Here is a 13,088-nt window from a genome sequence, read left to right as displayed (position 1 = left end):
GTTTACCTGAAACCTCAACTAAAAAATACAAAAGCCTGCCATTATATTCACTTCGATGGTGAAAGCTATCTAACTTCTAGGATGATCAAGACATTTCATTGATGTCATGCAAATTTGTCACATGAATCATATTAATTCTTTAATGCTCTTATTATGTTTGCTGCTCCAATTTATGATCAGTGAGTAATTATGTTTTGTGTTCTTTCTGAAAGCAATTGCTCTTTTTGTTGGTCACAAGCCAAACAGAAGTGATGAGCACAAAAGGATTCAAGATGTCGAAGGATTTGTTATTTGGGTTGGTATTTCTTCTTTCAAACTATTGGTTACCTGAATTCTGTTGATAGCTATCCTATAGAATTTTTTAGCCTTTTGTTTTTGGTTATTAGTGTTATTCCTATTACACTTAGTTCAAGCAACTATAGAACTTTCATCCTCAAGCAAAACCAACTGCGCTGTTGAATTACAACCCCGAAGAATCAGAATGATTACCACATTATCATTAAAAAACTTTGTCTTCAGATGTGGATGCATATTTGATTTTATCATCCTGGTGCTATATTTTAAGATTACGACAAATGATTATAAGTTGTAAGCAGTTTGAATTTTCAGGTACATAGAGGGTAGGGGGTGCATTGGCAATGAGATAGAACAATGTAGAACATGAAATGCAATTTCTTAGCTACACCAAACATTTCCGGACATAAATTTGCAACATTCATGGCAGGAAGAAGACATTAATGAGTGAATTGAGTTATTGGTTCTTGCAAGCGATGGGATGTGGAATGTTATCCCCAACAAGGTTGGTTCTCCCACTTTAAACACTCCTACTAGTTCGAAAATCTTAGAATATCCTACAAGCCATAAGGTCTTATCTTTCTTCTCATTGCTATGTCGATTAATCCATACTATATGACTTAATAATGGCCTTTAAATGCAACTTCTTGTTCTTCTTGTTTTCAATCAATGTGTTTCTTAAGGATCCCTACTTGTCCAAGGTCATGGAATTTCGAACGGCTCAATCTTGATGGAGCTCATTAATGAAATTCCATGTTTTTCTCTTCCAAACATATTTGTATGCTGAAATCCAACATTATATTGGCCTAACTAAAAAACCATACCCATTTCCATACGGCTAATGTTACAAATTTAGAATCATCCTTCTATGTCTTTATACTCTCGTTGCTTGATTTTGTGATTCCATTCATGATTCATGTCTTCTACTACCACAGGAGGTCATTGTCCTCGTCAGAATATAACGAGAACCAGAGGCTGCGACACAGACATTGACCCAAATTGCTTTCTATCATGATAGCACAGATAATATTACCTGCATTGTTGTGAGGTTTCACGATGACAATCTTGATTCAAATTTCAAAACTTTTAGGAGGCTTAACAATTTAATTTGTATCAATCTATGTTTACTCTACAAGAACAACAACCAAGTCTTATTCTACTAGGTGAGGTCTGCTATATGGATCCTTTTTCTCCATTGGATTTTATCCCCTACTATATCAACATCTATATTTAAATAAATTTTATTTTATTTTATTGTCGTTAACTAAGTTTTTTTTTGTCTTACTCTTTATCGTTTGATGTGTGTGTCTTACTCTTCCTAGTTTTATGTGCGTGTTTATCATAGTTTCATATCGCCTAACTGGAGTATTTATTGTTCGTCTAAGTACATGTTCATACCATCACTTAACTGACATTTTTCCTCAATAGATGCAATTTGACTTTTTCTCTAATATTCTTATTTCTTATTCTGTCCATATACTTTTTCGCCTACTCTTTTTCTCAATCTACCTTAACATTCTCATCTTTGCAACTCTCATCTTCTGCTCATATACTCATAGTCAACCTATGTCTACTCTCTTTAAAAAAAATGTTTTTCATGTCTCAAACTCTCCTTATATGTATTGTGGCAATTTTCATCTTCTGCTCATGTACTCATAGTCAACCTATGTTTACTCTCTTTATAAAAAATGTTTTTCATGTCTCAAACTCTCATAAACTTGGTTGTACTGCCAATCTATTTGCAGATTTATTTATTTTAAGATAATTCGATAGAGTTCTTTCAATAAAGAACTCACCGAACACTTTGTAGGTTCAACATGCCCTCAGAGTTGAATCACAGATTCAAGTTTTGCTGGTTGAATCCTCAAGTACTGTGGCAAATAACATCACAAGTATATTGATTCATACAATCCATTTCTCTAGAATTACACTACACAGCGGTTCCACTGCAACTTTTAGCATATTTCATTTCCAACTTTTTGAAAAGTAATTTCATGATCAAGAAAAATGAAGCCTCAATCGAAAATGACAGTAATTCATTGATCAAGTTCCAAAGAAGCTTCAATCAAAATGAAGCATGAAAACACATGAGTGCAGTAAAAGAGTCAAGAGCCTAATCAGTTGTTATAAACCATAAGCTGAAAATGTTCAATGAAGCCAATTGAACCAATCAAAAGTAGTCCAATCTTCACTCTTTTGGAGTAGTCTTGTTGTCCATCGAAGCCTTGTTGTATTCTTCTAATTCTTTTTTGTATGCATTGAGGCCTTCTGCAGCTTTGTCATTCCATGTCTTCTTCTCGCCTTCACTCATTTCCTGTAGGAAGAAACCATGGATGGAATCTCAATAAACACCAATTCACATTCTTGTGTACTTAGTTAGGGACTTAGACACTGATATAACGGAAATACCTTCCACTTCACCGAAATCATAGCATTCAAGGTAGTATTTGGAATGCCTGGTCTTTCCTCCATGAGTTGTTTCCTTGCTTCCTTGCTGCAATAGCAATTCTATTAATCTACTTCCTTGAAGGGCTTGCAAAGATTATCATTAGATGCACACCTAAAGAGAAAAAAAGAAGAGGGTGGTCTCTTCGGCCTATTGGGATCAACAACTTGTTCTTCCTTCTCTTTCTTTTTCCTGATACGATCCTGCTTAGTTTTCTGTTTCAGATATCAAATAGAATTACTTCCCCATTGGATTTTTGAAACAAGAAACAAAGTGTAAAAATGAAAGAAACCAATTAACCTTGATCATGTTGTCAGTTTTCTCCTTCTTCTTAAGCAGCTGAAGGGCTTCCTGCTTCAAGACTTTGATGTGCTCCTCCTCTTCCTTGGCTAGAGTAACAGCCTCCTGATTCCGACACTGAATCAGTGTCTTTTGGATCAATTGACGGTTAATCTCAACCCTAGTTTTCATACCTCAGTCTTCTTTTGCTTGTAGAGTTCCATTTCCTGGTTGTAGTTTTCCTTCAGCTTCTTAGCAATCTGAGGGAATGCGATTTGTGCATAAACAAAATTATTCAAATTGAAAACACACACACACACACAAATCGAATTGCACCTCCTCATAGGGAGCTTTCTGTTCTTCCATCATGTTCTTCCACTCCTCCCCTGCTATTTTAGAAATCTGAGGTAGACACACACCGCAGCGCGGTATTAACAATAAGCTAGCTAAGAATTGCAACAACATATTGGGTTTGTTTTTTTAAACTAGTTACTTCAAGGATGGTCTTCTTTTCTTGTAGCAGAGTTTCACGGCGTTCTTTTGAGAACAAGAAGAAAGCTGACATCGGTTGCTTTGGTTTCAAAGGATCCTTCTCTTTCCTGGAAAGAAAATATTGTGATGCAAAATTTAATCTTATGCAAAAGATATCAAGCATGTTACTTACCTTACTTTCTTGCCCTCCTTTTCAACTTCCTGTTTACGCAATTGAACAGCCGTAATCAGCACAGAACAGAATATCTTTATGAATGAGAAAATCTGGATCTATGTTCAACAATTCACCTGTTGAAACTGCAAATATTGTTCCAGCAACTCCATGGCGGTCTTCTGCATCTGCTCTTCTTCAAGAAGCTTCAGTGCCTCTTTCTCCCGTTTATCTTGCTTGACGACTTCCAGATAGGCCTCTTTCTCCTGCTGGTATTTGTCTTCATAGGGCTTCTTTTCCACTGCGCTCAATGCCTTCCATTTCGCTCCAAGCACGTTGGAAACCTCCTTGAAATCAGCACTAGGGTTCTCTTTTTTCACCTACAATGGGATAAAAAAACAACAATTCAATTACAGGTTATTGAAATAAAAAAAAATATATAGTCTTTGTTATCTTACATCGTTCCACTGATCTTTGCACCACGAGACATATGCGGGGCATGGTTTCTTCGTCTCGGCAGGCTTTTTGCCTTTGTTCTTCTTCTTCTCATCCTTAACTTCGTCCTTCCCTCTTAGAGACTTAATAAGAGGAAAGCTCTGTGAAAATCAACAAGATATGTAATCCATAGAAAATCGAGCAAATCTAAGCTTTTTTTTTCAAAGGAAACAGAACTTCACCATTGTGGGCTTGAACTCCTTCAACTTTTGGATCTTCTTAAGCTCCTCCTGCAGCTTTTCGTGCTCCTTGCCACGGTTCTCGATCTCCTCGTCCTTCTGCTTCAGCTGCTCGTCGCGTTGCTTCAGGAGCTCATCCGTCTTCTCCTTCTCGAGCTGGAGTTGCTGGAGCCTGACCTGCAACTGGAGCAACTCGTCTTCGAACGAATTCTTCCCCGCTGATGACGACTTGGACTTCTCTTTCTTGGCGTTCTTGGGCGAGACAAGGGCAGAGACGCCTTCACCGACCTCCTTTCTAACTCCGGAACCTGGAGAGGATGATTCAGAGATGTTGACCTCGCTTGAAGACAAGTCCTTCAACGCCTTCCGGCCCCTGCCCTTCTTTTGAACCGCCGCCACCATGGCTCGATCGGAGGAGAAAGGAGAGAGAAAAGAGATTAGGGCGGAGAATGAAGACGTAGAGGAAGCGTATCGGGGTTTATGTAGCAGACGGGAATAACGGTCGTATTTTTCAAATTTTGAAATCGAACAATAGGAGGCAAATCAGCTTTTAAATGGAGCATTGAAACTCTTATCGTTAAAAATAATAATAATTATTAATTTTTGTTTTAAAAAAAGGGAATAATCTCAATATTCAAACTGCAGAAAATTACCTTTCTCAATTTTTAATGTCAAAAATTTAAAAGCTAATGTTTAAAAATATATCAAGGAAACCTGACATAACATAAATTTATCAGGGAAAAAAACAGAAAAAGAAAAAGAAAATCCTTTTAAATGGTACAGATTTAGATTTTCAATGAATAGACTGTCCCAGCATGCTTTTTAGCCTTCTAATCCATTGGCTGTAACTTTAGATCTTTCATCTGCTCAAAGGTAGCAGAAGTTGAGGATATCCTTTTCATATCTTCAAGCTCATTCATGTTCTTCAAACCCTAAAACTAACCGTTCATTTGTATGTTGGTCGGAATCGCCTGGGCTTTAGCCAGCAGCATCTTTGTCATTGGATGAAACAGGCGATGCTAATAGCACATTTCTACTTTCATTGCAATAAACAGAAATGAGTTTGGAGCAAGCACCACATTTCAGTTTATTCATTTTCTTGTTCAGTAGCAAAGATTTGCCAGGTAGCTCCAGAAGTTCAAAGCAATGGTTACATATCACAAAAGGGGCACCGCCAGCAAAGGAATGGCACAAACGTTCAGCATGCTTGCCGAACAAGGCCCTCCGATGTACCTGAGGCTCGAGTGAAGTAGAAGGAGCACTTCTCAATTTTGAATTATAACTTCTAGACCCCAAGATCAAGGGAGAAGCAAGATGAGGTGATTCACTATTATTTGTACAATATGAGCCCTGATAGCCCAATGTTGTTTGGTGGCCTCTAGAAACTCCTGAGAACTGTCTGCTCCTGAGAACTGCATTGCGCTCTGATTCTCTTGAAGTCCGACTAGAAAGATTTCGGTTAAATGGAACTGAAGCACCGGGAAATGTATTGGCATGGACATGATGAGTGTAGGAACTGGAGGAAGTCGTTGATGGATCAACCATGAAACTCATCTTTTGCTTGGTTGTGACTTCACATGTTTTTTGCAACTGATCTCTTAATTCATCAAGCATTCTCAAAAGCTCCATTCGAATTGGTGCAAGGTTCTGTTTCTTGTCAAAATCAACATCAACAAATGCACCTCTTCGGTTCTGATGGTAGTAGTCAGATGGGCCTTCATCAAGATAGGTAGCAAGTTGAACGCCTTTTCCGAAAGCCCTTGGATTCCAATCATTCTTGGCATCTCGGACTACTTCTTTCTGAGCATAGAATGATTATCGACCAATCGTTCGGTTTCCCTTCCCTCATGTGAAATTGTCTCAACTATTGTTTTCCCACTTTTACAAGTATCATCAACCAGTAACGTCGGTTGATACAGATCATCTACCTTCAAGCAGTTCTTTTTCCTCGAAGAAATGTTATCTTCACTTTCACTTACAATAGAAACGGTTGTTTCCGCACCGAGATCAGGCTGCAAGCTTGCATCTGAAACCATAGCTTTGTTCTCTGAAGTTCTCTTCGAGGGCTCTGGATTTTTGACCTCAATTCCAGCAAGTCCATTGGACGAAGGCTCTAATCTGGGACATGATAGTTTTGCTGTACCAAAAAGAAAAGGACACAGAATCCGACACACTTCAAATCATCATGAAATGTTTACAACTCAAAATCCACAAAATAAGAAAAAACAAAGCACTGGATTTTGCGTAGATCAGGTAACTTCAATTTTATTCCGGGATAAGAACAAATGAGTTAAATATTTTTTTTTGTCCAGACACTTCACTTTTGTCGATGGAAACTACACGCAGCCAAGAGACAATAAAAAATAAGCCATGAAGAAGCTGAAGAATCACCTTGAAGAGTAACGCCACAGCGACCGCAGCGATGGAGTGAGATATCAACGAGCTCCGGAAGATGGTTCTGGCAATTTAGACTCCCCGCCTCGGTCCTCCATCTGTCACAGCGATCACAAACCCTATCACGCTTCCTTAATCCCCGCCCCCCAAACCCTCACGCCATCCAGATTAACGCCAAACACCCACCTTTTACCCGCCTCCTAGAAATCCCCACCAAAATTCCAACTTTCTACTCTTGCATCACCAAAAAGGACTCGGTTTCACATCAAGCGGACGTGATCGAGCACCGGAATAAGAGGTCATATCATGGGCAGAAGGAGATCAAAACCGAACCTTTCTCGGCAACCGGAAAGGAGATTCCTCTTCTGCTGATTCTCCACTTTACTTGCGTCGAAACTGGGCTCTCTTCGCCATGAGAGACAGTAGGTAGGTCAAGAAAGAGGCGTTGATTCGAACGGAATGGAGGGAGCGAAGAAAGAAGGGGTTTTGGAAGACGCTGTGACGTTGGCGAAATGGTCCTCAATCATCGATCGGGCTGTATTTTTTACAAGAAAACTCTTAAAATTTTATTTATTACTTTTGGGGTTTGCACGCGGAGTTCTCGATATGTCAATAATCCCGTGAGCGTCCAGTAGAATAGAGATAAATCAAGATGAGATATTTGACGATATTAAAACTTTGGGAAGTCTTTTATAAATGTGAGAAAGTGAACGTCGACGACTTGATATTATATACGTGTTTGGAGGGAAGGTAATGCGAGACTGCGGCCTCATGAGACAGCTCTGTTGACTTCAAAAGTCAAAGTCAACTGGTCAAGCAACTAAATCAAAGTTACATGATGTGAACTTGATCGATAAATTGTTTTTCCAAGTCAAGCAACTAAATATTTTATGCTTGATTTAGCCTTCTTTGCATATTTCTGGTGATGCTACTTGCACTTGCCACATGAGGTCGCGGGGTCGAAACTTGGGGTAGTCGGGACGTAAATTTCCAGTCCCTGTGCAACTCACCCCACCTACCACATACTCGCTCAGGATGCTATGATTTACCTCCCTCGTGATGACCTTGGGTCGGGTGCGGCGAGAGTACTGGGGGCGAACGATTTCGCCTTTTGCCACATGATGATGCTACTTGCACAGGGGAAATCATTTGTTTCTTTAAGGAAATTCTTTCAGCTTTAAGGAAACAAGAGCTCAAGTCCTTTTGGCCACTTGACAATATACAGAGAAAATTCCAAAACTGATGCCACGGCGAAACAAACCAGGTTTCTGCAATCTAAAATACTTCATGAACCAACAACATGTCACTAGAGAAATCTCACTCGCGATCCTGTTCATTGTCTGGTTGCGCCGATAGAGGAACCTCTTGATGCTTTCAGACGAACCTGATGTCCCTCTAACCTTGCTTCGAGCAATCTTGCCTTCAGAGTATTAGCATTTACACCTGCTAAGTTCAGTGAAGAACTAGACGTCCTAAACCTGCAAGATTTGTGTTGATCGATGATGCAATCATGACTCACAGTTGATGTATCATTCAGAAGATCATCGGGAGGAAAGCCTCGTCCTATGATAAGTTTGCCAGTCGACATGGAATCATTTTGGTTCTCTCCTCTATCGGACGTCTCGTGAATTTCATGAGCTTTCAGGTGGTCCAATCCAAACTTATTATCCGGCAGTGATTTCATATCTTGTGAAGCTTCATGAGAATTGATATAGTCAGAAACTTGAGCTTTATTTGCTCCCAACTTATTTGTATCCGTTCCTTCAGAATCAACACTCGTGTCTGAAAGCTTTCCTTGTCTTCCATTTAAATGCTGCGTTTGGCTCCCACAGAATTCAGTTTCTTTCCACAAAACATTGTTCTTTCTCTTATCAGAAGATCCTATCTTTTCCACGTAAGAATTTAATTTCCTAGAAGAAACTAACTTGTCTGTGACGCTTGAAACATTCTGATGTGGAAGGCCAATGTCGTTTAATTCAAAGCAGTGCAAATCACTTTCAACAGAATTGTCATCTTCCTTAGCGTTGTCGTCGTCCTCTGCATCTTGAGGTGCACTAGTAGTTCCATTCAAGTGCATAGACTCAAGTGATTGCCGTCGGACATTGATCTCTTGCTTTCCATCTTTTTCAAACACATTTCCATTATTTATCTCATCTGACCTATTAGCTTGAATAAAGGCTTCAATTTCACTTCCTAATCTGTCTGTAACCATCGATCTATTAGACAGATCTCCTTGAGCTTCGGCAATATTCATTTGCTCCCTCTCGTCCAGCCATGCTTCTGCAATATGAAGTACCAAGCGGTCAACTTTGTGATCACAAACTTTTAGGGACTTTTGCTTTAACAGCCTCACTTCATGTTCGTAATCACTGATTCCCTTAGCGAAAGCATCACAGAGTTCTTCAAGAAGAAGATTTGTCTTGCTCACTTTTTCTAAATCTCTTGCAACATTCATACAAGCTGCTTTTGCTTGAGATAACTCTCTACCAAGTTTTCTGTGTAGACTCTCAGAGCGTCTTCTCAGCCGTCTCTCATCTTCAAGCTCCTCCTTTATTGACTGCACTGCTTTTTGGATCTTTTGATGCTCTTTGTTCCTCCTAATTATGTTAGCCTCATTAATTTGTTCCCCTAAGCGATCCATTTCATTGTGAAATGCATGCCGCTCCTGCATCAGTTCCTTAATCCGTGCCTGTGCATGTTCTAACTCCATCTTCAGTGCTTTCACTAGTGCTGCATTGGACTCCTGCTGTTCTTCCAGGCTCCAGATGTGATTGAATACTTTTAAAAGTTCTGTTGATCTCTTCGATCTAAAGCCTGCATCTCCTAGCATACCCTTGTGATCAACAGCACTGACAGGATTAATGGCTCGTCCAAAAGAAGAAATCTGTTATGTTCGACCATGACAGAAAACGGAAGTGTTAAAAAATATTCTGCTAGACACATGTATCTCACTAGAAATATCAAACAATGCATTTGCCATATTGCTGACAGAGTTGTTTGATAAGACATTCCATTGTGTACAAATTGCAAATACTAGTGCATTCACTTGCCTGGATTAATTCAAATCATGAATAGTTGGACATGGTTCCAAGCAATGACAACAACAGAAAGCAGCCACAATGTTGTTAACCAGAGTATAAACTAATAAAATGAAACAAGCATTACCTGCGAGCGGCTTGTATAACTTGCAGGAGAATCCAGCTGTAGGATTTTGTCATTAAGATCATGATGTTTACTTAATGAAGTTTCACCATGCTTTCTCAAACTGCCTTCATCCTGAGGCCGGAGAAAAACAAAAATGATAAAGTTAACTTAAGACCTGTTCAGGATATCAAAATTTTTTATTTTTTTCCAATAAAAATGATTTTTTTTCATTTTTTTTAAGAACCAAAAATCTGTTTGGCATACCTCACCACAAAAGGTTCTGTAAATAATAAAATTTTATTTAGAAAAAAAATGGTATACCTATTATTAAAAATAAATAAAAATGTGTCCGATTTGATATATTTTAATTGTAAAAATAATACTCGTGATCCACTTTAGCATTATGAAAATATGTCCAGAAAATATAATAAATTGGGGTAATACTCAAACGACTAGCAGATTATCCACATAATCTAGTAGCGAAAGTTATCAGTCCCTCCACTCTAGTACTTACAAGTAAGAATTCCATGAACTGTGAAACCAGAATTAAAAAACAAATACGACGCTGAAGAAGGAAACAAGTACAAGATGCCAGTTCTTTTCCAAGACAAACCACATGTGCTAATTGTGAGATTAAAGAACGGGGATCCTTTTGGGGGGAAAAAAAACTAGATACATAATCCATGATCAGCTCTAATACTTCTCACTTGAGAAAACATCCAAGTCAAGCAGTGAATATGTGCTTATCTATGATAATGAAAGCCCAATGTGCACTCTTCCCTCTATCCTTGCATCTAATCAATGAAGATAACCATGATACCATTCTGATACTTACTTATATGTCTTTCAAGTATTTATGAAACTATTCCATATCCAACCCCATCTTGTATAAAAATATGCCTAATGGAAGTTAAGATTGCAAATCTTGTTAGAAGGGTATCAGGTGACCTCAATATATGTTCATAAAATTAGGCCTAAACAGAATGATCACCAAGTGTAAAATTTTCATGAAGCAGATTATCGTTTTCAGGAGCTTATCACTGGTATTCAAAGAAATCCAGTTGTCTGAAATGTTTTGCATGGTTATTTTAACTGAGAGATGTTCTTATAATGTGGCTTCTTTGGTGACGAATGGATGAAGGATTGTCTAAGAACCCACTTTTTGCAAGCAAAAACAAAATGAACACAACATAGATAAGAGATCAGATCCCGGAAAAGAGCAGCTAATAGAACATAAAGCTAAGAACTCGATTCTTACCCAATCCTCCCGCCGGCGAGATGAAGACGGATGAGGGTCGTCCTCCAGCGCCTTCCCATTGCGGCGCTGGTGAGCGATCCTGGAGCCCCGACGATCGGCCGAGGGCATCGGCCGCGGATCTTGGATTTCCCAAAGGCCAGCGCCGAGCTTGCGAGCGGATATCGACCGTCGGTGCACCTCGGCCATCCCAGGGTCCGACGAGCCGGCCTCCTCCAATTTCCAGGAGGGCGGCGGAGTGCAAAGACCGCCCCCTTTGCGCACGGAGACGGCTCTCCTAAGTTTCACGCCCAAAGGTGCGTCGTTTCCGCCGCTTCCCACGCCGTCATCAATTGTCGCTGCTGGTGCTGCCGCTTTGTCCCCTCCCATCAGACCTCCGGAAATCACTCGTTCCTCCTTTGCTTTAGAAAACAATGAATCATTTTCTCTGCGTCAGGTGCCCTCGCTGCCATCTTTTGAGGTCTCTCCACTTCCTACACTATAACCGCGTAGTAGGCTTGCTGATTCCAGTGCGAAATAGCTTGTTTTCCTCGGTGGGACGGCAAGATTTGACCTCTTTTCCTCGCCGAAAAGGACTGAAAATTTGCAGGATCGTGTGAGAAAGGGAAACCACCACATTCAGTATCAATTAGTAATGCATCTACTAGGAAGTTCCAGTTTTTACTAAAAAATAAATAAATAAATAATTTTTTTTCTTCTTTTGTTTTCATGACTTTGTGAAGGATTAAATAGATGATTTTTTTTTCCTTCTTTTGGTTTTATGACTCTGCGAAGGATTTTCAGTGTTAAAAACCTCTATTCGGTCCCTATCTCAAATTAATCCCTGTAAATTCAATTGTATAATTTAATTTAATTTCAGGCTATAAAATTATTTACAATAATGGCTTTTATGTGAGCCTTGAAATAAAATTTTTAATTTTGCATGATATACAATTTAGAAGTTGATACGATGATTAATGAGGCGCTTTTGGTCGGGTTAAAGTCCGGAAAATTGACTGACGTGATAGTCATAGTCAAGAGGCGGCCAATATTCTGAGTTAGCCTATTCGATCGGACCTTCTGGTTGATCGAGCCTTGAGCCCTATTCTCCTAAACTTTGAGGAAGCGCAAAGCCAAGTATTAATGAGCTCGACTGAGTGCTCCAATCGATCGGACATATGGACCGATCGAACATACTGGACACCTAATCCATCCGAGAGAAGGCTAAGTCATCGACTACATTCACCAAAGTTGACTAGGTGGCTCTTGTGAGTGATGGTTGGTCGAACTATATTAAAAACTCAGTCGGCTTGCAAAGTGAGCTTATTGTAGGCGTCGTAGCTCAACGACCTCATATTCCTTTTAAGCGTTGTGTGCCACATAGGACAGAGGATATTCTGTATGTAAGTTGTGTTGGGACCGATGTGCCCACTAGAGGGGGGTGAATAGCGTTTCGTCGTGCTTGTGTCGGTTTGCTTCGTCTTGTTGTTGTGCAGCGGAATACTCGAAGACAGACACTCATAATGCTAACAACTAGGATTTACTTGGTATCCACCTCAAGAAGAGGTGACTAATCCAAGGATCCACACACGACACACTATCTTCACTAATGAAAACCTCCTTCTCGGTCGCAGCCGGAGGTGGAGAAGCCTCGTACAAACTCACACACAACACAAATACAAATACAAGAAGAAACTCTAAGAATACAAGTGAATACACCTTTCTTCTTGCTACTTGTTGTTGCCTCTTGAACCTTGAAGATGCTCCTCAAGTGCCTTCAAGAACCGGCGTGAGTGCTGGAGAAATCGTTATGAAGATCGTAGAAAAATCGCAGGAAGAAGAACCCAAAGTTCTGGCGAAAAAAACGCTCCGCCCAGGCTATATACAGTGCCTCCAATCGATTGAAATCAACCCCAATCGATTGTCACGTCAGCACCGCTCCATGCAGCCGTCCATCACTTGCATCCTGCGCAACGGTCG

At 39.8% G+C, this 13,088-nt stretch overlaps 2 protein-coding genes across 2 annotated transcripts; both read right to left on the bottom strand.

The window, feature by feature from the left end:
- Positions 1–2,309: 2,309 nt before the first annotated feature.
- Positions 2,310–4,802, bottom strand: LOC122022526 (high mobility group B protein 13-like). Its single transcript, XM_042580550.1, has 11 exons — positions 4,340–4,802; positions 4,121–4,258; positions 3,800–4,042; positions 3,684–3,712; positions 3,513–3,618; positions 3,356–3,421; positions 3,214–3,279; positions 3,041–3,145; positions 2,855–2,955; positions 2,704–2,788; positions 2,310–2,608 (listed from the first exon to the last, which is right to left on the bottom strand). Exons 1-11 carry the CDS (start codon positions 4,736–4,738, stop codon positions 2,483–2,485), a joined length of 1,464 nt encoding a protein of 487 aa, XP_042436484.1. The 5' UTR covers positions 4,739–4,802; the 3' UTR covers positions 2,310–2,482.
- Positions 4,803–5,932: 1,130 nt separating this feature from the next.
- LOC122022525 (uncharacterized protein At5g41620-like) lies at positions 5,933–11,748 on the bottom strand. Its single transcript, XM_042580549.1, has 4 exons — positions 11,133–11,748; positions 9,896–10,006; positions 6,728–9,614; positions 5,933–6,473 (listed from the first exon to the last, which is right to left on the bottom strand). The coding sequence occupies exons 1-3, from the start codon at positions 11,496–11,498 to the stop codon at positions 8,064–8,066; spliced, it is 2,028 nt and encodes a 675-aa protein (XP_042436483.1). The 5' UTR covers positions 11,499–11,748; the 3' UTR covers positions 5,933–6,473; positions 6,728–8,063.
- Positions 11,749–13,088: the final 1,340 nt, after the last annotated feature.

Source organism: Zingiber officinale, chromosome 9B (genome assembly GCF_018446385.1).
Source record: "Zingiber officinale cultivar Zhangliang chromosome 9B, Zo_v1.1, whole genome shotgun sequence".
Taxonomy (NCBI): domain Eukaryota; kingdom Viridiplantae; phylum Streptophyta; class Magnoliopsida; order Zingiberales; family Zingiberaceae; genus Zingiber; species Zingiber officinale.
Note: the sequence above shows the minus strand (reverse complement) of the source record. Positions and strands in the feature narration are given on the sequence as shown.